At 47.9% G+C, this 24,582-nt stretch overlaps 1 protein-coding gene and 1 non-coding gene across 3 annotated transcripts in view; one reads left to right on the plus strand and one right to left on the minus strand.

Moving 5' to 3' along the window:
• Positions 1-373: 373 nt before the first annotated feature.
• Positions 374-24,582, minus strand: part of SLC25A37 (solute carrier family 25 member 37) — a 42,736-nt gene continuing 18,527 nt past the window's right edge. The window contains exons 2-4 of one of the 2 annotated variants that reach the window (XM_023515566.1): positions 5,922-6,150; positions 3,888-3,944; positions 374-1,573 (exon numbers count right to left, since the gene is read on the minus strand). In XM_023515566.1, the coding sequence (XP_023371334.1) occupies positions 1,053-1,573; positions 3,888-3,944; positions 5,922-6,150 (807 nt within the window). In that variant the 3' untranslated portion in view covers positions 374-1,052. The remainder of the gene's footprint in view (positions 1,574-3,887; positions 3,945-5,921; positions 6,151-24,582) is intronic. The other variant, XM_003793964.3, reaches the window with a different exon arrangement.
• LOC111726679 lies at positions 21,184-21,290 on the plus strand. Its single transcript, XR_002774396.1, has one exon. It is a non-coding gene; the product is annotated as a U6 spliceosomal RNA (small nuclear RNA).

The raw sequence follows: 24,582 nt of genomic DNA on the forward strand, positions 1-24,582 counted from the left end.
GTAGCCAAATGTTGGCATATCAAGGGCTTCTAAGTGCTGGCCCAGGGAGGCAAACATTCACGTCACTCACCACAAGGGGAGGAATCGGTCTCAGTAGGCTAAGACAAGTCATCCTAATTCTACTGGAGCCCACCATCCCGCAGTATAAGGGCTCCTGCCACCCAGTATGTGTGCGTGTGTGTACACAGCAGGAGAAAATGTGCCAGGGCTGGATTTCGGTCCTGGAATTTCTAGGAAAGACTAAGGGAAAAAAGGCACAGGAAGGTGATTGATTGAATTTAAAAAAAAAAAAAAAAGTAGCTGCAAGTAATATATCATTATTTTGATTTTTTTCAACGTACCTTTTTCCCCCTATAAAAAGAGAAATTCAAAATACAAAGTTAATATTTATTATTTTACATTCAAGTGAAACTTCCATGGGGGCGGTGGCAGGGGTGCTGAACACAGTTATGGGGTCACATTCAGTGATCTAGTACTTTGGTGCCTTTTGAGTGAACCTGATGGAAAAATTCAACCCCTCATTTTTTTTAAAGAACAGCTTGAGAGTCCCAGCTGTAATACTATGTGTAGACACACACAAGCACACACACACATTCAAAAACTTCTACGTAGAAAAATAAAGGATAAACATTATCCATCTATTTTATATTGCGTAATGGAACTTTTATATACATAAAAATTTTTTCTTTCCTTCACGTTTTCACTCACTGCATTATTTTCTTCCCTCCTGGGTGATCTAAGGATCTAGGGAAGAGACTGCCATAGTGAAGCGGAAAAGCTACATTCCTACTTGAAGAGGAAGAGAAAAAGCCATTTCTCACTCCCCTTCCCAAGTCCTTCCCACTACCACCACCTCAGATGTCCCTGGGGACGGCCTCCTGCTGACCGGCCATCCTGCCCTCTCCTCTCTCTAAGGCAGCAGGGGAGAAAAAGGACCCTAGGTAGCACCCTGCAAAAAAATGATCTAGGTATGAGAGCAAGGACGTGGAAGCAGGCACAGAATGCCTCTTAAGAATAAAAGATTCTGGAATCACTTCCCACAGCCTGTTCCTTTAGTAGGGAGCTCGATTCTCCAGCTGGTGCTTGGTGAGGAAGTACTTGAAGAACTCATAGACAGACCAGGATATGGCAGTGGAGGGCATCTGGTAGATGACACGTGCCTGTATGCCTTTGAAGTAGCCGGCCAGGCCATTGAGCTGATACACCGTCCGGAAGGCATTGGCCATGCCCGACAGCCGGCCACTGACGTTAGCCAGGGAGAGCGCCATGTTCTCCTGAGTGTTGAGCAGGGTTTTACAGACGTCCAGTGGGGTGGTAGCAGCTGCAGCAAGGGCCCCGGCCAGCCCGCCTGAGATGATATGGGACTGCGGGTTGTACCCCCGGTGGGGATTGACGTGCTCCTGCAGGAACTCGTAGGTGATGAAGTGGATGGACTGGAAGGGAATGTTCATGGTCAGCTGCGTGGTGTAACTCCGGTAGAACGCCCTCAACCCCTCGGTCCGCCACACTGTCCGGATGCAGCTGAGGGCTGACCGGTGCTGTGAGTTGTACATTTGTAGACGCTGCTTCACGACTGGTCATCAGGATGACAGGGCAGGCCAGATGGGCAGGCAGAGGGCAGCGGGTTCAATTTGGCCCCACCCCAGGTCGGAGTGAGATGAGAAGCCGAGCCATAAAGGAAAACAATCAAGTTAGACACACAGGTCACAGGCCACAAGGAACCAGCACACACAGCCCCAGCACCCTCCCTCCCCCTGAGAATCCACCAGGGCCAGCCAACTCTGGCCAGTCCCATGCTAAAATTCCATTTTTATCTCTAAGACCCAGTGCCAGGAAAGTGTCTATTTCCTTAAGTTTCTCTTGTCTGAATATTGCTGAAGGGTCCCCCAAGCCAGGCAGCCACTTTGGGCTAGATGAGCTAATCTGATCTCTAGGCTCCTGGCTGCCCCCAGCAGGAAGCTTCAGCACCCACCACAAATCTGAATCCTGCCCCCTGCTTGCATCCCCAGCTCGTCTACTAGAAGTTAAATCCCCTTGCGATTCTGGGGTCTGTGCCTCTAACAGTGATATTAGCTCTGTGTCACTGTGCAGCTGGAACAGACACTAGAATTACGTCTGCCCAAGTTCAACAACAACCTCACTTAGAGCTTTAATGCTCCCCACGTTTTGCCAAATGGATACATGCAATGGATTTTAACTTTTAGAAAAATAAGGCCCTTAAATCAATAGTAATTAAAAAAAAAAAAGAGAGAGAGGAGTTAAGCCTCTTGTTTCTCTCTTTAGAAAATACAAACAAAACCTGTGCTTGGTTAACACAGGCTAACTAGTCACCGACCAGGTCCCTGTATGACTTGCCAAAAAAATTTTTACGAAAAAGAAAGTGAGAAGCCCAAGATATATAATATTATGTAAGAGAATATTTATTTGGGGATTTCAGGTTTTTCATTGAACTACTTCCTCGAGGAGTTTCCCTCCCCTCATCCTGTCTAGCTAAGAACTCCGCTTACCTGTCCCAAAGCACACTGTCCAGAACACAGGTATTGTCCTTGTTCATTATAGGACAATGAAGGCAGGTAAGTTTACTTAAGGAAATCCATTTCTCAAGAAAGATAACATGTGTGAGATAAAACACAGCAGGCTGTCTTTCTGAGCTCTCTACTAACAGTGAAAAAGGTGTAGATCACCCCTGTGTCTCAAGCTGCCTGCTGCAATGGGGACACCCAAGTGGGTGGAGCAGAGTGCCTGGCTCCACCTGTCCCTCTGGTAAACCTCAGCACCCAAGAGACAGAAACCCCTGCCCCAGTCTGACTCATCACAGCCCTGAAGGCCAGAACAAATCTCCTGTCTGCTAAGTCATGGGAGGCAGCTGAGAACAAACAAGAAAGTCTAGCCTTCAAAGGCAAAAAAAAAAAAAAAAAAATAGACAAACTTCTAGCACGAGACCTAAAATGGTGAAACTTATCTCTCCAAGGGATCTTCTTATGACAAGGAGAAAAGGCAGCGAGATCTACATCTCAACTAAAGCCACTGCCAAGCAGAGAATAAACAACCCAGCTGCAGGCATTCTAGAACCAGGTCCAACAGGTCCTCAACTACGCAACCCGAGTTGGCCAAGGATGCTAAAAAGCTAACAGAACTCATCCATATAGCTGAGGTTTGCTTTAGGATACTCTCAAAATTCAAAAGGGAAAAAAGAAAAGGTGATGTGGGGAGAGATAGCTAAAAGAAAATGGCCCAACGTTATTTTCTGAGGCAGAGTGATGGATACCAAAGGGCTCATAAGACTATTCTGTCTTCACAAATATTTGAAACTTTTCCTAAGTGCTCAAATACCTTTATAGAAAAGCAAATTGAACAAGCCCAAATAAATGGCCTCCAGTGGGTTCCCCTGAAATTTGTCTAGGGTTGACAAAGTTTAACAAGGGCCAGAAGTGTGTGTGTATGGGTGCGTGCGTGCGTGTGTGTGTGTGTATTCACGTGTGTGTGTGTACACATGCATATATGCACACACGATTTATAGTTGTACAGAAGCATGCAAAAGAATCACCAGGAAAGCTTGTTAAAACAGATTCCTGGTCCCTCCCTGAGGAATTCTGATCCAGGAAGCCTGAGCTGGGCTTGAGAATTAGCATTGCTAACATCTCCTAGGAGATGCCAATTCTGCTTGTCTGTGGACCATCCCTTGAGCAGTTCTGTTTTTGAGAACAGAACTACCGTAAAGCTCAAATGTTCATGTCCTTCTTGAGACCTTAAATAACACAGTAAAGAATTCAATTCTCCTGCTTGCTCTGACTGGGAGCCAGCAATCACCCTGTCCCCCACCCCTACTGTTTCTCTGCCCCTCTGCCCAGCCCCTACTGCCCCTCCCTGGGACCATGAAACTTTACCTTCTGCTGGGTTCATTACCGCATCGTGGAGCAGGGTGGCCATACTCCCAGCTATCCCTGCAAAACAAACTCCAAAAAATTACCCTCGGGAACCAGGTGTTCTCAGGAAGTTCCTGGAACCTAAAGGCAGATGGAACCCAGGACTTAGCTTAGAAGCAAAATGTCCTACCAGTTCCACCCAGGTAAAGAAGGATTCCTAAACCCCAGGGGAATGCTGGATAAAAGTGGGGAAGGCGAACACAGGCCAAGTCATCCACATCTAAGTCTTGAAGAAACCTCCTTTTCTTCCCTGCTGTCAACCCTGGGGAAAAGCTAGACTTGTGAACATTGAGTGGTTCCCAGAAACCACACTTTGTGGTTTTTCCATTGTCTAATTTTTACTGTCTCTTGTCTCTTGCCTTTGTCTACACATTGACTCATTCTGACCTTCAGCTGAGGAAGGAGATAATACCATATAGTCGGCTGAGACGGAGAAAAGAAAACAAATCTTTTAAGAAAATTCCTTGGTTAAAATCCAGGCATTTTTAAGAAAATGGGCAGAAGCAGGGCAAGTCAGGAAGACCAGAAACTGGTAGATTTCCAGGGCGAGTTTGAAAAGCTCTGACTCGTCTGGGGGAATGACTGACCCCATCTGGGGGTCTAGTCAGGCTCGCCTTCCAGAACCAGGAACTTCAAAAGCCAGGACCAGGCCTGGAATTTGGCTTTTGGCTTTGGGTTTCCTCCCTCTGCAGTGACACTGCCCAGTAATTAAAATTACCACTGAGGGGGTGGGAATACCAGGATAACTCTTCAGAAAGGCATATGATATCCCCCTCCCGGGCCCTGCACACACTCTTATAATTATTCCCAGAAAGATCAAAATGCAACCACAGCATATACCGCTGAAGAAACAGCACTGGGCAGAACTTAGCATACAATGGGTTCCGCCAAATCCCTTCCAAGGAGCTAAGCCCTTACATAAGGCAGTATCAGCGAAAGGAGGGCCCCAGCATCATGAACTCAGGGGTAGGATCACAGTGTAGCTCTTACTGTCTCAATAAATCCCACTAAAGGAACCCTTTTTGAAAAGCAAAACCAAATGTCTACAAACCAGCCAGGTGCACTTGTTACCGAGGTTTGCTGACGGGAGGGATGCTTTTTGAGGAGAACAAAAGGAGAAGGGAAAAATTTGCTGCTGATCGTCTCTACTTCTCCAACATTTAAAAAATGAATTTTGGCAAAGTAAGCACGCTTTATGCATCGCTATCCATTATTCCTGCTGCATCCCCAAACAAAAAGAAACAAAAGTCGGCCCCACCCATACAAGAAATCTAGTGATCAGCCCCGGCCCAGTAAAACATGCCTTACGTAAGAGCTGCTGCCCAACTTACACCCCCACCCGCCTCTCTCCCTCAAAACAACCAAATAAAAACGATCTCGGCCCTTGCTTGCAGAGATGCAACTCAGACAAACGCAAGAGGATGGGGGTAAAATTCCCAAATCCCCAGAAGCTTAAGATGGGAAAGGCCTTCTGCGCTGGTGCGAGTCCTTTGTCAGCCATAAAACTTCTTGACCTTTTAAAGCTTAGTTAGATCTTGGCGATGGAGAGACCTGTTGTACCAGTTTTTAAATAGTCTCAAAGAAGCTGTCCAGATAACTTTTGTTTTTATGGAATCCAGCATTCAAAAGTTTTGTTGCTAGTCAAGCTTTTTCCTATGTCTGATCATTAATTGCTTTTGAATGTTTAAAAGCAAAAGAGCCAAAGAAGACCCACACAACAATGAAAACCGAAACACCTCTGTCACTGACTGTCCCCAGGCTTCAGAAAGCGAAGGAGGGGAACACACGGAAAAAAGAAAAATAAAAGCATGTGTGTGCGCGTGTGTGCGTGTGTCTGGGTGTGTGTGCACACACGACTCGACAGAGTTCTTTATTCGTGAGCAAGCGTGTCGAAGCTGAGGCATTAAGGCCGCCGGGTCACAGGGAGGAACACCCCGGGGAAGGAGGTGTTGAAGAAGAGAGCTTTCTAACTCCAGACAAACGCTTTCAAAATACCGTTGGCTAGGTGGCTGTTTCCTTGGTGGTGGAAAACGTCACTTAAAGTCCTTTTCATGTTTTCATAGCAGGCAAAATACATGGCATGGGCCGGCCCCGCACCCATGATCATCACATTGAGGCCACGCAAAGGCCTCCAGAAGCCTTCAGTCCGCATGATTTTCTTGAGGGCTCCGTAGATACTTGTGTACTGGGCTTTGGGATCAGGATTCAAACTCTGCATTCGTGTCTGGGGGGTGGGTGAGAAGAGAAAACAGAACATGGACGTTAAGGAGGGTCGTAAACAGGGAAAGAACACCCAGAGAGAAAGAGCGTGAAAGAAAACAGTCCATTTTCACAATTTTCACAATTTCACAGGATCACGTGGTAAACAACTTTATTCTCTGCCTCTTGGAGGGCACCCCCAGCCCTCCCTGCCCCTCTCCCGTCCAGACACACAGAGTCATATAAATTTCATCATGGCCAAGAAAAGGAGAGGCAAGCCAGTGTGGGTTTTCTACTTGGCAAGTATTTCTTATGTCCTATGGTGGTCACTACAAAAATTTTGAGATTTCGAAAATTGTGAATTTTTGAATTTTGAAACTTGTTGTGGTCCATGATTCCACTATTTCATGGCCTCTGACAAATCCCTTATCCGGTGTAGGCCTAGAGATCTTCGATTCAAAAAAAACAAGGCTGTTGCAAACCAAACTCTGTATGTGAAAATGCTCCATAAATTGGGAGTCCTCGATAAACACACAATGAGCCCACGGTTCCCACTCTGGTTCTGAAGGCTTTTGTGTCCTCACTTACCTGAAACTGCCAAGTTCTAAAACATTGGTTCTCAACTTTCCTAATGCCACAACCCTTTAGTACAGTTCCTCCGACCCTAAAATTATTTTCATTGCTACTTCATAACTGTAATTTTGCTACTGTTATGAATCATAATGTAAATATCTCATATGCAGGATATATTTAGGCAACCTATTTGACCCCCAATGGGGCTGTGACCCACAGGTTGAGAATCGCTGTTCTAAAAGGACCTGTTCAGTCCTTACCATGAAATCTCCCTGAATCCTCCAGCCCTCACCCACCTCATCACCTCAACATACATTTCATGTTTTGTTAGATTTAAATCTAACTGGTATTGTTCTCAATTCTTCCTATGCTTGGTTGTCTCCCTGAGCCAGAGACCTGGCCTTCCCCTGCTCTGGGAACCCGAGGGCACCACTCGGGTGCAAAAGGCACGTGAGTGGGTGTGATGATTAACTTTATGGGTCAATCTTACTACTGACATTTGATCAAAAATCAGTCTGGATGTTTCTGGGAAGGTATTTTTTCAGATGAGATGAACATTTCAATCAGTAGACTTTGCATAAAGCATATCATCCTCCTCAATGTTTTAATAAAGACTGTGATTGGGCCTCACTGAATCAGCTGAAGACCACCAAGGAGGGAAATTAAACCCTGAAGTTTCCCCAAGGAAGGAGAAATTGTGTTTCAGAGAGTCTTTGGCCTTGAACTGCAGCATGAGCACTTCTCTAGGTCTCCAGCCTCCCAGCCTGCCCTCCAGATTCTGGACTTAGCCCCCACAATCATGTGAGCCAATTCCTTAAAATCTTTCGATCTCTTGAAAGACAAATTTAGATATAAATATCATTCTATATAGATTTGTTTACATAGAACTAGATCTCTCCCCCCGCACCCCCCGCACACCACACACACACACCCTACTGGCTCCAAAACTCAGGAGAATCCTGACCAGTCTACATGGGTCATTATGAATGTCTTGAGATACACAAATATGCAGATCTTCCCTATCAATATGAAGTCCATGTGTCTCAGGCTTGGGTGTGATCTGCTGGGCCACAAGCAGAGCAGAGCAGGTCCTAGGTGTAAACTCCTTCAACTTGGGGTGTGGCCATCCTTGGGCTCTAAGAAGCTCCCAGGGAGCTGCTGGGAAACACCTGGAAGGGCTGTGCCATCATCTGGTGGGTGTGTCCTTTACAAACCTGTTCAAGTTAGCCACCCAGAGACTGGCATCACATGCGGATGGAAAGGGATATTTGGATGGGGCAGTGGGAGTAAAAAATATTGAACAAAAGTGCACCACCCTCTACGGAAAAGGCAAGGACAACTGGGTACCTTCAGACCCTCAGTGGACTTCTTGGTCCTCCAGGCTACATTTAATGATGTGCACCTGCGATGGTGGCCACGTGGCCCACTGGGCCCACCACAGCCACAGAGGCCAAATTTGGGGTCAGGGCCTCTTTTGTCCTGTAGCACCTTCATTTGCTCCACCTGCCTGCGTGGAGAACCCCCTTGGAGTAGATACCAGGGTACAGAGGGGAAAAGACAATGGGGTAAATAGGATATTATGTGATAAGAGGAGGGTGGCACAGACCAAAACAAACTGCAGAGAAGAGAAGAGGAGGGGTCAGCCCTGCAGCAGCCTCAGAGGAGAGGTGAGAGGGCGGAAGGCGTGTGGTTAAGAAATGAGCTACGGTGGACAAAGCTGGAGCATCAAGAATCAGTTAGTCTTTTTTTCTTTTTTTAATGTTCAGTGACTCTGCCTGTAAGATGTAAAACTGAGGGCTGGGCATTTGCTATCTACTTTGCGAACCAGAAGAGGGAGGAATCATCAGGGGGTGAATGGAAGCAAAAGGAAAGGCTAAGCACAACGTGGGCTGTCCACATGGTGGACTATTGCTCAGCCTCAAAACGCTGACACAGGGTACGTATACAACATGGACGGAGCATGAGGACACGCCCCTCGTGAAATGCGCCAACCACAAAACTACCAACGCTGTAGGATCCCGCTAAGACAAGGCACCCGGAGATGCCGAGTGGGATGACGGTTGCCAGGGGCAATAAGGAAGCAGGACAGAGTTACTGTTTAATGGACATGGGAATTTGGGTTTTGCAAGACGAAAAGTGTTCTGTGGAAGGCTGGTGGTGATGGCTGCGTAATAATAAGAACGTACTTAATTCCACAGAACTGTACACCTAAAAAAATTTAAAATGGCAAATTCTGTTCCATATACTTTACTACAATTTTAAAAATACTCTAAAAAGCTGCGGCACCTGTGGCTCAGTGGGTAGGGCCCTGGCCCCATATACTGAGCGTGGCAGGTTTGAACCCAGCCCCAGCCAAAACTGCAACAAAAAATAGCCAGGCATTGTGGCCGGTGCCTGTAGTCCCAGCTACTCAGGAGGCTGAGGTAAGAGAATCGCCTAAGCCCAAGAGCTGGATGGAGGTTGCTGTGAGCTGTGATGTCACAGCACTCTACCTAGGGCAATAAAGTGAGACTCTGTCTCTAAAAATAAATAAATAAAACAAAGTACATTTAAAAAAAAAAAAAAGAAGCAGCAAGGGTGGAAAGGAGAAAAAAGGAAATGAATGAATCAGAATGCATAGAGAGGGAGCAAAGATTAAAAATAAACACACACACACATACACCACACACGTGGGTGCGTGTGTGGAAAAGCCTTGAGACAGAATTTCACAAATCGCTTTTCCTGTCTGGGTTTCAGTTCCTGCCCAAGACCTGGCTGCACCCCTCAGCCCCCTTCCCTGCTGTCAGTTTCCACATTTGCATTTTACCTGGAATATAACACATTAGCATATTAAGGGCTTCCTTTAACTGGTTTTACAGGGCACTTCTTAAATACTTGTCATTGGCAATGCAAGCCTTTCTTCATTTAATACTCAGTTATACTTTGCAGAACACACTTGTAAAAACACACAGCTACAGCCAATGGGAAACTGAGCCCTTGAAGCAGGAAGCACAGAGACCATGCAGGTGTCAGAGACCCTCCAGCCCCACTGGAGAACAGCCAGCAGCCTGGAGGTGACCAGGAGGAGACTGGCCGTGGCTGCAGAGCAGGCCCGCCCTCCCTGCTTTTGTGAAGACACTGCTCCTCCTCCCTGCAGGTCTAGAGGGGGGCTAGGGGGAGAGGGGGATAGTGCTCTGGCCCAGAAATGAGGGACCTGGGTCTCTGACCTGGCCCTGCCATGCACTGCATGCTCTGCCCTTCTAGAGCTACCCCTGGGGAAGATGCTCCATAAATTCCCAGCAAGGCCAGACGGAGCAAAGGGTCAGGCCCTGTCGCAAACTCTCCACCAAGATGACAAAACAGGAGAGGTCTGCTGTGTTGGCCTTCTCGCACTGCGGGGAGGAGGGAGAGTGGAAAATGTGTGTTCCGTCCCAGGTGAGCTGGCGCAGGATCATGTAACAGGAGCTACAAGGCCCTGGAGAGAGAGTACCCAGCCCAGCTCAGCTAAGCCCGACCCCAGCTGTGTTTCAGATGGGAAACAGAGACCCAGGAGGAGCCTGGAATCCAGGCCCAGGACCAGAAAAGCAGAGAGAAAAGGGCAGCCTGGGCCTGGTGGGAGCCTGCAAAGGACATGCCAGCCAGCCCTGCCCCTGCAGCACCTGTCACTCAGCCACAAGTCCCTCTCTGCCTGACCTGGGGGCTGCTCCTGATTTCCAACACTCCTCTCTCAATTTCTCAAAAAGAAGAAACTTTTCACATTCAAAGTAGCACTTTTAGCAATCAGAAGATCAAGCACAATCTACTCCTTCATTCATTCCAAAGTCTTTGCTGCATGCCTCCTCTCAGCTGGGTCCAACGGGGGACCCAGGGCAGCGGACAAACAAACTCAGGGGACCAAGGCTAGGCCCCAGAAGGCTACCCAGTAATCTCTGTTCCAGACTTTCTCCCAGAGAAAGGAATAAAATTCAGTCGCCTAGAAAGTGCTAGAAAAATGCCAAATGATATTAGCCACTAATGCCCAGCGTCTGCCTCACCATTAAAAACCAGATTGGTAAGTTTTTTTTTTTTTTTTTTATCCTGTATACCAGCTGTTCCTAACCTAAATCAAACCATAGTAGAATGACTGGGCCAGACCGCAGGGCCAGGCCCTGGCCCTGGCCTCCCAACCCCTCATTTGCCAAGTCTCTCCCATAGTCCTCTCTCTGGCCCGAAACTCCCCCGTCACCCGGCTGGCAGCACTATGCTGGCGACCCTCTCAAAACACAAGGCCAACTCCCACCCACAGCTGCGTGGACAGAAGGATCCCTGCCAAGAGAGCTCATCCCTACAGAGCCCTCCCTCAGGGAAACCCCACAGCAGGAAGCCAGGAGGAAGAGGATTTTTCGGGCACAGTGTTTTGTGGAAAGGATTATCCTCCAGAGTAAAGCCACAAACCTCATGTAGGCCTTGAAAAGGCCTGTCTCACCTTCCGGAACCCTTGGGAGGCCCAGGCTGTAAGTACAGAAGCCCAAACCACATCAAGGAGCAGCACGCACAGTAAAACTCTCACCACTCCCAGTTCCAAGCTCCAAGAGTCCCCAACTCCAAGCCTGCTCTCTCCCCATGCTCCTTTACAGAAGATGGACACCAGGCTGAGAGGTCAAAGGCCCAAAATAAAAGATTATTCCGAAACGTGAATGAAAGTAAAAGAGTCCAGGTTTTCTGTGGGCAACATTGGCCTTTAGCTTTTATTTCCACCTGGGTGCAGGTGAGGGGAGCTCAAGAAGGAAGTCGGCATGTGGGTTAGGGTGGATGGGAGTTGGCATATTCCCTCTCCTGGGTGGGACATCTGTCAGAAGGGTGGGGGTTGGGCGCCATTCACCTTTCCTAGGTAGGACGTCCAATTTGGGCAGGTGGATTCTATTTGGGCGGGTCCTTCCATATGACTCTACCATAAGCTTTTGATGATCACACCCTGGCCCTTTGGAAACTGTAAAAATCATCCCAGATAAAGCATGAGGGCATCATCCACCATCATTCCCACCCACCCCTGAACCAAGAGTGGAGCAGGGCAAGGAATCCTGTAAGAGCAGTACCCTGAACCCCATAAATGCATCAATGTACAAAGTTATGATTTAACAAAAAATAATTAAAATAAAAGAAAAAGAAAAAAAGAAATCCTGTAAGAGGAACTGTGACATCTGCAGCGCTAGGAAGCAAAAGAGTTTACTCACAAGCTCAAAATTCCAAATGATCTCTTTTTTTAAATACGTCTCAGTTGGCAAAAATATATATACAGAGAATATACATGTAATACACACACACATATACGTATATTTTATCAAAAGAAAAATTTGGTCTTCAACGTTTAGAAAAGAAAAAAAAATGATTTCCCCCAAAGTGGGCTGGGATTTCATGGGTGCCCTGGGTGACCTCGTTGAGAGAGAGAAAGGGAAGGGACAGTGCTGGGCTGGAGGGGCAGAGGCCTGTGTCACAGTTCTTTCTGGTCTCACATCTGACTCCTGGGTATAAACCAACTTCTCTGAGCCCCAACGCCTCTGCTTATGAAATAATTATTAATAATAAAAATGGTAATAGCTGCAGCTACCAATCTTCATTATACAAGTGGGGAAACTGAGGCACAGAGGGGACAAGCAACTTTCTCCAAGGTCAAAAAGTACAAAAGCAGGATGGGAAGCCAGGTAGTTGGGCTCCACGACCTCTTGCATAGGGTAAGTATGCTAAAGGCTTAGCAGTGAGCAACTGCTCTTCTGTCTCTGCTTCCACGATCACACCAGGTCATATGTATGCCACCTCCTATGTGCCCAGGGTGGGGGAAGAAGCAGCAGCTGTGACTATGCCACAGCCACCTAAATTCTTAAGGTCCACACAGCCCCAGGGGTCTTTCTGCCCAGTCTACTTACTTACAAACAAAGTCAACAGCCCAACCCTGGGAGGGTACAACTCTCTCTGTGCCACAACCCTGGCTATCAGCTTGGCCTCTGGCCCCATCAGGACTGGGCAATAATGTCTGGTTCACTATGAACCCATGCTCTCTCCTGGAAAAGAGCTTAAACTGCTCACCAGCCAAGGTCATGGGCAGGGAGGCAACCTTACAAAACAAAAGCCTGGAGGCTCAGTATTTAAAGGCTAAGGCTGGTCAGTGGTCAAGCTGCTTTGAAGAGAGGCTTTAACCATGGCTAGTGAGCTGGGCTACTCAGGGCCTCCCATGGATCTGGCCAGCCTCATCAACATCACTGGCTTAGAAACAACCCACTTCCAGGGAAGGACAGGACATCAGAGGCAGAGGAGAGAAACGCCTCATCCGCAAAAGGGTTTCTTTTTCTGGCATGTAGGTAAAGTCGCTGAAGCATCAAAATGCCACATAAGAGAACAAATTTAACACCCGAGTCCAGGCTGAGGTGCAGCAGAAGAATATCAGTCAACCTGCCCCAGAACAGGACACGCCCTGCGAGGGGGGAGGGGAGAGACAGGATCCAGGTACCTACCTGGTGCTCAGGGACTCTCCACTGGACTCTCCACTGCAGCCAGAAGGGCATCCTAGGGACCCCCAGCAGCTATCCTTTCATCTCAGAGCTCGGCCACCCCTCCAGCCACCCCCCACTCTGTTTTGCTAAGGAAGAAACAGTGATTGGCCCAAGCTCCAGCCTCTAGTTTTCAGACCCTGCCCTCAGACCTGCCTTCTACTGTATTTTGCTGAAAAGCCCAATCACAGAATCTTAAGGAAACCCTAATTCAATACCCACCCAATGCTCACTTACATTCTGGCTGAGAAAACTATACTGAGAGGGCCAAGAGCCACAGGGAAGGAGTTGGGTTGGGCTGGGGGAGCGCCAGACAGACAGGAGACAGGTCCCAGCAAGGAAGGGCAGCCACCCTTTTGGACACAAGTGCCCCGGGGCAGCAGAAAAAGGCCAGAAGGATCCCTCTGAAGTTGATCCATTCACTTACACACCTGAGAACACAAAGATGGCCCTGTCCTCAACCACTTCCCCCTCCAAATCCTATTCTATCTTTCAGCTGCATGAACTTGGATGAGTCACTTAACTTCTCTCAACTTTAGTCTCCTCATCAGTAAAATCCTCCTGCTCACATGCTTCCTGAGATGAATGAAGGGAGAGACTTACATGCCTCAATCACCCTGCACAGCACAGTGAGCAGGTGCTGGAGAGATTTTTATCTTCACTGTAATTATTTTTACACAGGCTGCAGTATGTTCTCCTACCTGGTAGAGAGAAAACTACCACGGAGGTTAATACGAATGTCTTGCACTCCCACTAAGAACCACTGCAGCCAAGACTAGCTTAATCTTGCTGGAAGGCATGGGTGTTTTTTTCCCTGCTTGCTGATAAATGCTTGTTTGACACAGAGGACTTTATTGCAGGTTTGAATTGAATCTCATTAGACTACAGAATAAAACCATAAGCCACACCCACAGAAAGCCGGGAGTCCCAAAGTATTGCTGTTGGAAACCCCAGGCCACAGTCCCTGCTCCCTCATAGGGAAGGGACAGCAGTGATCTCTTCTGATCAGCACAGCTTGACTGACAGGTGAGGTGGCCTCTGGAATGAATATACAGCCCCAGGAAGGCCCAAGGCCAGCAGAACAGGCTCTGGGGGCCCACCAGCATCTAATCCCAGCCTGCAGCTTCCTCCTCAATGACATGTGTCTTTCTTTGAGCAAGTTACTTCATTTCTCTGATTGTTTCTCTATCTGCCAGTGGGACTCATAATGGCACCAACCTCCCAAAACAATAAAAGCCCTTGGCATGGGGTCTGGTGTATATCTGCCTCTTGCTTTTATTTCTGTCTTCTTGGATAAATCCCTAGAAGGATGTCATTTTTGCTAATTCTTTGGGAAGATTCTCCCGGCACGGGAGGGAGCCCTCCAGAATCTGCCCTTGCTGGGAGCAGACTCACCTATAATCACTACACACACTGACACCAGAGTATGGCACAAACAGCCTTTCCCTCTTGACAGCCCTCTTAAAAGAAGAGAAAACAAGGCCCAGCAGAGCAAGGGGACTCACCCATGGTAAACCCCTTAAGGGGTTCTGATCCCCACTAATTCACCTTTCTTTGCTAACCATTTATAAATGGACGGACCAGCCTGCTTAAATTAATCCTGATTATGTAACAAAGGAGACTTGGAAAGCTAGCTGGGGAGGGGGGCAGGGAGAATCACTAGTTATCAGTTTACACAGGCCAAGAGAGTTCCAAACAAATGTGCATTAACTGGGCCTGGCTGCTCAGGGGCAAGAGCAGGTCTGGGGACCTCTGACCAGTGTTAAAGTCCGGGGTCGCGGCTGGCCAGGGACCACTGCCAACTGGTCTGGTGAAGCCAAGTGCACCACGATGGAAAAAGCCCTCCCCATTGCTCAAGGCTCACTACCCTTTGAACTGTGCGAGGCAAGCCCCAGGGATGACTGCAGATGCAGGCCAAGTTCAGCTACTGGACTGAGCACAGGGAAGCCCTTGGTGTGTTCTGCTGTCTCTTCCATGACACATGGTAGCCCTGGAGGATTCAAGTCTCCCCAGCCCATGGGTGTGGCAGGCTCTCTGGTCCCTCGGATTCTGGGCACAGAAATTTACATGGAGTGCGTCTCACTTTACCTAACAGGGCCAATCCTCCACACCATAAGTATGAGCATGATAGAACAGAGAGAGAGAGCCCTGTTTGAAGAGTTGGAACTCTGCACTATCACCTATCTGGACATCAACTGTCCATACCGGACAGGCCAGGGAGCCGGGCACCTCAGAGCACCGTGTTCATCTCCCAAACTGGGTGTGGTCCCGCCAGCTTCTACAAATCCAGTTTCTACCCCCTTGACAGAGACCACACCTTGTGAAGCACGCCCCACTAATAGCCTATTATCCACAGAAAAAAAGGATTTTTAGAGCAGCCCTGTCACCAGCCTTCTCTTGCTCATTCGTCCGCTTATAATCGCATCGGGTGGTGTGTCTGTGTGTCCGACTCCCACAAAAGCTGGAGAGAAGCGTAAAGAAATTGCAGGGCCTGTTGTCATCTCGGCACCCAGCGCTGCGCCCCACCCAAACACATGCTCAATACACGACCTCCACAGCTTCAGAGATGAACTCAGTTTCACCCACAGCCAGCTACAAAGCAGGTTTCTTAAGCCCCGAATTCTGTTTGCTGTGGCCCTGAGTTCCCAGCACAAAGCACGGTCTGCAGCCCACCACATAGAGTACCAGCTGAGGGTTTCAGTCCCACCAGGGCCCAGGTGCAGCATCTCAGGGACACTAAGGACCAAACTAGGGGCCCACGGTAAATTCCCCAGATGTTGCACAAACACTGCTATTACATTATTTCCATGACACAGGACGATTTACATGTAGTTGGCTCCAGGTTGGTGCCCAGTCACAGCTCAAGGGAATAATTCTCCTTCTGTCTTCACACGCCTTTCACCTTTCATACAAGGAAAGATGAAAGGTCACCAGAGACACCAGGCTTGCAGCTCTAAGGAAAGGACCCCAGAGAACATAACTGGCACGTTCAACTTGCCACTTCCGGGACCCACTTGCTAAATTTAAGCTAGACAATACACACAAGTTATTTCCTAAGCTTTTGGAAGAGTCGTTTTAAGTTTTATCGGATAAGGGAATGGCAGAAACCTTCAGTCATGGATGAGATCTGCCTACTGAAACCCTCTCCCTGGAAGAGGATTTCCAAGCCCCAGGGACGACTGCAGATACAGGCCAAGTTCAGCTACTGGAACTCAGCGGGAAACAAAGAACTCAGGTGTATAATTCAAACCAGAGCCGTCGGATGAGTGGGGATTCCAGAAGTGAGAGGAGGAAACTCAACCAGGGATGAATCTGAGACCCCAAGACTGCAAAAGTCTCAGCTGGTAAAACCTCATGGTCACTCTTCTAGAAAGTTCTACCCATCACCTAAAAGGCACTAGGCCACTGGGGACTGCTGGACATGAGGGAGCAGGCACTGAACTGGCCTTCAAGGAGTCTAGTTGGGGAGAGGGGGAAAAAAAAACCTAAAATCCTACAAATTAAAAAACCCTAAACTCTGAATGTCATGAAGCCAAATTAGGTGAGGACAAATGCAGGGGAGCTGGTTTCCACTCGGAGAGGGGCCCTGGGAGTGACTACTAAAGGCTGAGGGGAGTCAGGTAGCGAAGCTGACTTGGGGCGCAGGTGGCCGCAGGGATGAGCACGGAGGCCCTGAGGAGGCCAGTGTCACCTGAAGCCTGCTTTGTGTCAGGAGGCAAGGCACAGGGACAGAGAGCCCTGAACACCAGTTGTAAAGAGGGTCGTTCTTCGTGCTGCGTTTGCATCTGTGTGGTCCTGATCTCCTGCCTTGGATTCAGGAGTAAAGGAGAAGAAAGGGAGGGAAGCAATGAAGTGACATAAACAGGTTTTTCACGGTGACATCTACAGGGAACCTGAACCAGCGTGTGGGGGAGGAGAATGCCATGGAGAGGAAATCCTACTGGGAGCCTCCCCAGCTCCCCAACCCTGCCATTCCCACAGACACTCCCCCCAAAGAGGGAGCCCGTCTGGGTTCACCCCATCTGTGCTGCTGGCAGCGCCGGTGACCTTGGCCACGCCAGCTGACCCCCGGATGACTCAGCTTCCTGGTAGTGGACTTGTGAAAGGTCCCGGCAGGAAGGAGTCAGAGAGCTATAAACAGGGCCATCCAGAAGCATCTGCCACACTTCTCCCTTGAATCCAGGGTGGGGCCGTGGCCGTTCAGCATTTCTGGAATTGCCCAGATGAACGGTTCGCAGTCTTGAAGTGTTGTCATTGGAGGTTTCAAGTAGATTAAATAAACTATCATTTCTAGGCAGGCACACTGGAATATAGAGACAAGCGGGGCCCTGAAATGGTGTAAGGGCAGCTGCCCCACCCCCCTGCCTGTCCCTCAGCCCTCTGGCCCAATTCCAGTGCAGGGTCTTCTTGGATTCCTCTTCAAAGCAAGAGTGCTTATGAGTCTACATTTTAAAGAGCAAAGCTGAAATGGGCAGCCAAAAGTTATGCTGCCCCTTGTAAATAAGGAGGGGAAATTGCAGAACTGGAAACTTCCCAAGAGACCATTTAGTTTTAGTTCAATCCTCCCGTTTCACAGACAAAGAAACTGAAACTCGACAAGTTAAATGCTTTTCCAAGGGTTGCTCGGTTGGTCGCAGGCTGGTCTTTTCAAGCTAATGACAGTTCACTCTCAAACGCAAATAGAAACATTATACATGTGTCTATACAGGAAGATCTTGACCTTGTCTTCCTTCCATCCCAGCTCCATGCCCTACAGCCGAGCAGCATCATGAATGGCCAACACTCCTGCTCCCAGTGCCCCTTAAACCCCGGCTACTCAGAAGAGATCAGAAATCTGTTTTCAATTTAAAGCAGCTTCTAGCAGAAACATAATTTTGTAGTAACTCTTGGTTTTTAGGGTCTGAAAGGAAATTTCAGCAACTTCCTTAGGATTGGACTACCAGAAAATGACCCTGGGAGAGAAACCCAAGGGAAGCTGAAAACAAGAAATCTTACCCAAGGTCGGGCAGAGCGTCACCGGCCAGCCCACTCTCAGAAGCCTGTGGAGGGAACAGCAATAATTCCAAGAAAAAGTGAGCCTGCTACCACCTATGGTTGTACTAACACGCACCCTAGGATGGCAGACTGCTGTTTCAAGTCCTTCTCTGTCTCCTTCTGAAACGTGATTTTGGGGGGAAGAGAGTAAGTATCGATAGAATTTATTCCAATTTGTAAATAGGTCCTTTATTGTTATTACACTGTTCTTACAATTAAAAGTTTCTCAGTTGATATTCTTGAAGCTCTGAGGGCTAAATATAAATCTTCAGTAATTTTGTAAGTTAACATTACACCCTGCCTGGCCTGCATAAATAGATATTCATTAAGATTCAGTTATTGGGCTCGGCACCTGTGGCTCAACTGGGTAAGGCGCCAGCCACGTACATCCAGGGTGGAGGGTTCAAATCCAGCCTGGGCCCACCAAACAACGACAGCTGCAACCAAAAAATAGCCGGGCGTTGTGGCGGGCACCTGTGGTCCCAGCTACTTAGGAGGCTGGGGCAGGAGACTCGCTTGAGCCCAGGAGTTGGAGGTTGCTGTGAGCTGTGATGCCACAGCACTCTACCCAGGGGGACAGCTTGAGGCTCTATCTCAAAAAAAATAAAAAACTTCAGTTATTGCCTGAGAAGCCAGATTGGGGGGAGGACCCAATAACAGAGAGACCTCCAGTCTCATACACTGAAAGTTTTTAACTCTTTGCAGACAACCTTTCTCCCCCCACAGGGCACTTTTCCACATCAACCAGATCAAATCTTTGTGATCCTTTCTAGGTGACAGCTCCGCACCATCTAAGACACTGAAAAAGGCCCACACACATCATCCTTCCAAACTCCCAGGAAAGAGATCTAGCAACAAAGACTTCCTATTCCGAAGAATCCACAGACACAGAAAGAGAGGTGACATTGGCTTAGCAGGTTCCTGCCTGTGTCACTGCACCGGCCTCATAGAGAAACAGGACTCAGTTTCCAGAAGCTGCAAAATCCAGGAGCTTCTGTCTACACCCTGGACTATGACAAACACCATGAGGAAAGTCTCCAGGCTCTGTCTCAGGCCCTTTATCCAGCCCAGCTAACTGAGCCCTCAGGATTTTACAGGAGGGTTTACCTGTAAGGGAAGACGGCTATAAGGAAAGAGAGACAATAGGAAAATATGTCCGGCTATCCAGTTATATACATATATACACTCACTTATTTAGTTATCTATCTATAATATTTATTCACTCATTCATTTATTTCAGAGATAGGGTCTCGCTGTCACAGTAACATCATCATCGCTCACTGCAACCTCCAACTCCTGGGCTCGAGTGATCCTCCTTCCTCAGCCTCCCGAGTAGCTAGGACTACAGGTACGTGTCACCATGCCCACCTAATTTTTTCATTTTTTGTAGAGATGGGAATCTTACAATGTTGCCCAGGCTGGTCTCAAACTCCTGGGCTCAAATGATCTTCCCGTCTCAATCCCCCTAATAGCTGGGACTATAGGCATGAGCCACCACGCACCGCCTCCAATTATCTTTAAAAAGTAATAAGGAATAATACAGAAATCGGTCTCTAAAGTAGACCCAGTGCTACTAGGCTCCAGATCAATCTTTGACCTTTGGAACACACAGTTGTCACTTACACCGACAAGTCTTTCTTCACCCTACAAGTTGGGACCTGGCCAGGAAAGATCCCCCAGGCAAACCCTAAAGTCCCATGTATCACATGACTGTTTTTGATTTTTAGCCACTTATCTGGCTGGTGCTCTACTGGCCACCACTGCCACCCATTAATTATGAACCAATTTTGAGCAGAAATGCCTTTCACGTGGCCGCTTATCCTCCCCTCCTCCTTTTGTTTCCACCCTTCTCTGGTCTTTATTTCCACGATGAAAGTTCCCACCCGGGGCGAAGGCTGGGCTGCCCTTCAGGGAACCAAAATTTCCGAACAGGGAGGAAAAGGGCAGATGCCGAAGTTGGTTCAGCCTGGAGGTCCCCTGACCTGGTGATCCTAAACCTCGGACACCTTCTCAGCTTACTCTGTGGTTGCAGGGCCCAAATCAGAGTGTTAGCAAGGTACAGGCATTCTGGGGATGGCTGGGCAGCTTGAGAGCAGGCTATGATGTTCTAAGGGACAGAGAGAATAGTGTGGCTTTGTTCTAACATCTCCGTGTCTCCACCAGGTCTAGATATAGATACTGAGATATTCTTTTTTTTTTAGTGAGAGAGTCTTGCTCTTGTGGCTGGACTCTGTAGAGTGCTGTCCCATCATAGCTCATAGCAACCTCACACTCTTGAGCTCGGGTCTGCGCCTGTAGTGCAGTGGCTAGGGTGCCAGCCACATACACCAAGGCTGGTGGGTTCAAACCTGACCCAGGCGTGCCAAACAACAATGACAACTACAACAAGAAAAAAAATAGCCAGGCACTGTGGTGGGCGCCTGTAGCCCCAGCTACTTGGGAGCCTGAGGCAAGAGAATTGCTTAAGCCCGAGAGTTTGAGGTTGCTGTGAACTGTGATGCCACAGCACCCCACCGAGGGTGACATAGTAAGACTCTGTCTCAAAAAACAAAAAACAAAAAACTCTTGGGCTCAAGCGATTCTCTTGTCTCAGCCTCCCAAGTAGCTGGGACTACAGGCACCCACCACAACGCCCAGCTATTTTTTTTTTTTTTTGAGACAGAGCCTCAAGCTGTCCCCCTGGGCAGAGTGCCGTGGCATTACAGCTCACAGCAACCTCCAACTCCTGGGCTCAAGCGAGTCTCCTGCCTCCGCCTCCCAAGTAGCTGGGACCACAGGCGCCCGCCACAACGCCCGGCTATTTTTTGGTTGCAGCCGTCATTGTTGTTTGGCGGGTCCGGGCTGGGGGTTCGAACCTGCCACCTTAGGTGTACGTGGCTGGCGCCTTAGCCGGTTGAGCTATAGGCGCCGAGCCACAACGCCCAGCTATTTTTAGAGATGGGGTCTTGGTGCTCGCTTCAGCAGCACATATACTAAAATTGGAACAATACAGAGAAGATTAGCATGGCCCCTGTGCAAGGATGACATGCAAATTCATGAAGCTTTCCATAGTTTTCCTGGAAAAAAAAATAAAAATAGAGATGGGGTCTTGCGCTTGCTCAGCCTGGCCTTGAACTTGTGAGCTCAGGCAATCCGCCCACCTTGGCCTCCCAGAGTGCTAGGGTTATAGGCATGAACCACCATGGCCAGTCTTGAGATACTAACTTCTTCAAAGGGCCTTTCCTCATTCTTTTCTATGAGGTTCAGGATCCTGGTGGCTGCTTTGCCCCCCACTTAAAGGAATAAGGAATATCTGTCCTCCCTGTCAGATGTGGACTCAAGTGGGAAAAGACCTGGGCAGTGCTGGGCCTCCTGCCCATATGCAATTTTACCCTATGGGCACACTTAATTACAGCCATCCACTGCTTAACAACAGGGAACCATTCTGAGAAACCTGTCATAGGTGATGCTGTCATCACTGTGTGAACATCACAGAGCATCCTTACACAAACCTCGACAGCACAGCCTACTACTCACCAGAGAAAACATCACCCTAAGGCCCCACACGTGGACAGCATGTTACTGTACTGAATACTGCAGGTGATGCAATGGTATTTGTGTATCTAAATGAATCTAAATGTAGAAAACGCACAGTGAAAAGACTCTACACGAGACACAATTTGTAAATAGCACCCCTGGATAGGGCATTACCATGAATGAGGTCTGCTGGGTGAGTCAGTGAGCGGGTGGTGGGTGAAGGTGAGGGCCTCTGATGTCCCGGTTTCTGTGCCTGCGCATTCATTCCTTGGCATAGGAAGTCTTTGGTAGGTAGCTGTTTTATGGTTAAACTGTTTTTTAATAAGTAGAAGAAGTAAGTACATGTCCCAAAGTGGACTTTATAAACACTGGTTTATAAAAACTGAGGGCATGCTAAATTTATTTTTTTTAATTTTTTCTTAGATAACAAATTAACCTTAGCTTACTATATCATTTTTACTTTATAAGCTTTTGATTTTTTTTTTAAACTTTTTGACTCATTGATAGTAACGCAGAACTTAAAACACAAACACACTCTATGGCTACACAGAAATATTTTCTTTCTTTACAGCCTTATTCTGTAAGCATTCTTCCGGGATTTTTTTTGTTGGTGGTGGTGGTGGTGGGTTTTTTTGCAGTTTTTGGCTGGGGCTGGGTTTGAACTGCCACCTGTAGCATATGGGGCCGGCACCCTACTTTTTGAATCACAGGCGCTGCCCCGGGGTTTTTTTTGGTTTTTTTTTTATTGTTTTACTTTTAAAGGTTTTTGGTGGCCAAGCGCAGTGGCTCACGCATAGCAATCTGAGAGGCCAAGGCAGGTAGACTGCTTGAGCTCAGAAGTTTGAGACCAGCCAAGCAAGAGTGAAACTCTGACTCTACTAAAAATAGAAAAACTAGAGCTGGGGGTTAGGGGGGGTCCTGTAGTTCCAGCTACTAAGAATGAGTAAAGAGTAGGCTTGATGCAAGAGGATTGCTCAAGGCCAAGAGTTTGAGGTTGCTGTGAGCTGTGATGCCATAGCACTCAACCCAGGGTGACAGGGTAAGAGTCTGTCTGAAAAATAAACCAATAATAATAAACTTTTTGTTAAAAACAAAGACAAAAACACACATATTAACCTAATGTATTAGGTTCAGACAGGGTCGGTTTCATCAGTATCACTGTCTATCACCTCCACTTGTCCCAGTGGAAGATCTTCAGGGGCAGTACCAGCCACTGGGCTGTCACCTCCTGTGATAAGAACCCCTTCTTCTGCAATACCTCCTGAAGGAACTGTCTGAGGCTGTTTTACAGTTAAACTGTTTTTTTGGGGGGGTTCTTATATATACATGTGTCTATTAGGTTTCCACTTTCGCCTTCACAGAATTAAAAAGGCTTAAAATTTAACAACAATAACAATAACGATGTTTAACATAAAGGACTAAAAACAAAAACCTCATAAAGAATGAATGAAGATAAATACATTCAGAAAAGAAATCAGACGATTGCTGCATCAAAATATTAAGCAATAAAAATAATAATAACGCAAAGAAAGTAACATTCACATTGTCAGCTAGGAGTACGTCTATTATAGAATGCTTCGACTCTGAGGTTCGGTAGGGATAAACTGTTTTTTTTTAATAAGTAGCAGGAGTATACTCTAAAAATAACGATAGAAAGTATAGCATAGTAAATACATAAACCAGGATCACAGTCATTTATTATCACTTTCACGCATTATGTGCTGTGCTGAGTTATATGTGCTATACACTTACAAATCACGAGAGTAATATGTGCCTGGTGACATCACAGACTGCTAGGACACCAGTAGGTACTAGGAATTTTTCAGCTCCATTATAACCTTATAGGACTGCTCTCTCATGGGGTCATTATGTAGTGCTTACTGTAATGTGGTCACTCTATGAAAGGCCCAGGCCCCAGGGGATAAAGTTACAGTTTCACAAATGCCTTTGGAATCTTTCTAGGTAGCACCGTGGCTACGAATCAGGCCAACACAAGCCAGTATTTAGCAAAGGAACCAGAGTCAGTGACCAAGGAACTTACTTGATTCCTCGGTTCAGGACACACCATTCTCATACATATGTACCTGCCCTGGCCACATCTTTTTTACTTTGAAAAAGTTTCCCCTGCTTGGCGCCTGTGGCTCAGGTGGCTAAGGCGCCAGCCACATACACCTAAGGTGGCAGGTTTGAATTCAGCCCCGGCCCGCCAAACAACAATGACGGCTGCAACCAAAAAGAAAAAGTTTCCCCACCTCTCTAGTCTGACTCCTTGGATCTATTCAGCAGCCAGCAACTTTAATCCAGGTTCCTGACAGCCCTGGGACACGGTGATCCACATCAGGGCAGAGAAGGCAGGGGAGGGGAGGACCCACCGTGAGTCAGAGGCAGTGCCCACAGGTCCCGCTGCCCGGCAAGCTTGGCTGGCCGGCTTCCTGCAGGCTGCAACCCTCCACGTTCCACTTCCAAAGCCAAGCCTTGGACAAGGCAAGGCAAGATGCCCAAAAAACCCTCAATGTGGGCGCTGTGGGGACCCTGAGACAAAGACACCTGTGTGTTCCCTCCTTCTCCTCTTAAGCAAGCAAGGAAAACAGACGGGAAAGACCAAGGTGGGAAAGAGCCCAGGCGTCAGCAAACACACACACACACACAGCCATGCTTTGGGGTGATTAGTCACCTTCCTGCTTCTGGGGGACCCCTCCCCCAATGTCCTCAGACTCATCTGCCTGTTGTTCAAAGGGACAGACTGAGAGTGAGCATATGAAATGAGAACTCCCCCCACCAGCCCCAGGCACTCCACTGCCCTCCCTGGAGATGGTCTCATCCTTCCCTGG

Source organism: Otolemur garnettii, unplaced genomic scaffold, assembly GCF_000181295.1.
Source record: "Otolemur garnettii isolate 467f Iridium unplaced genomic scaffold, OtoGar3 scaffold00074, whole genome shotgun sequence".
NCBI lineage: Eukaryota > Metazoa > Chordata > Mammalia > Primates > Galagidae > Otolemur > Otolemur garnettii.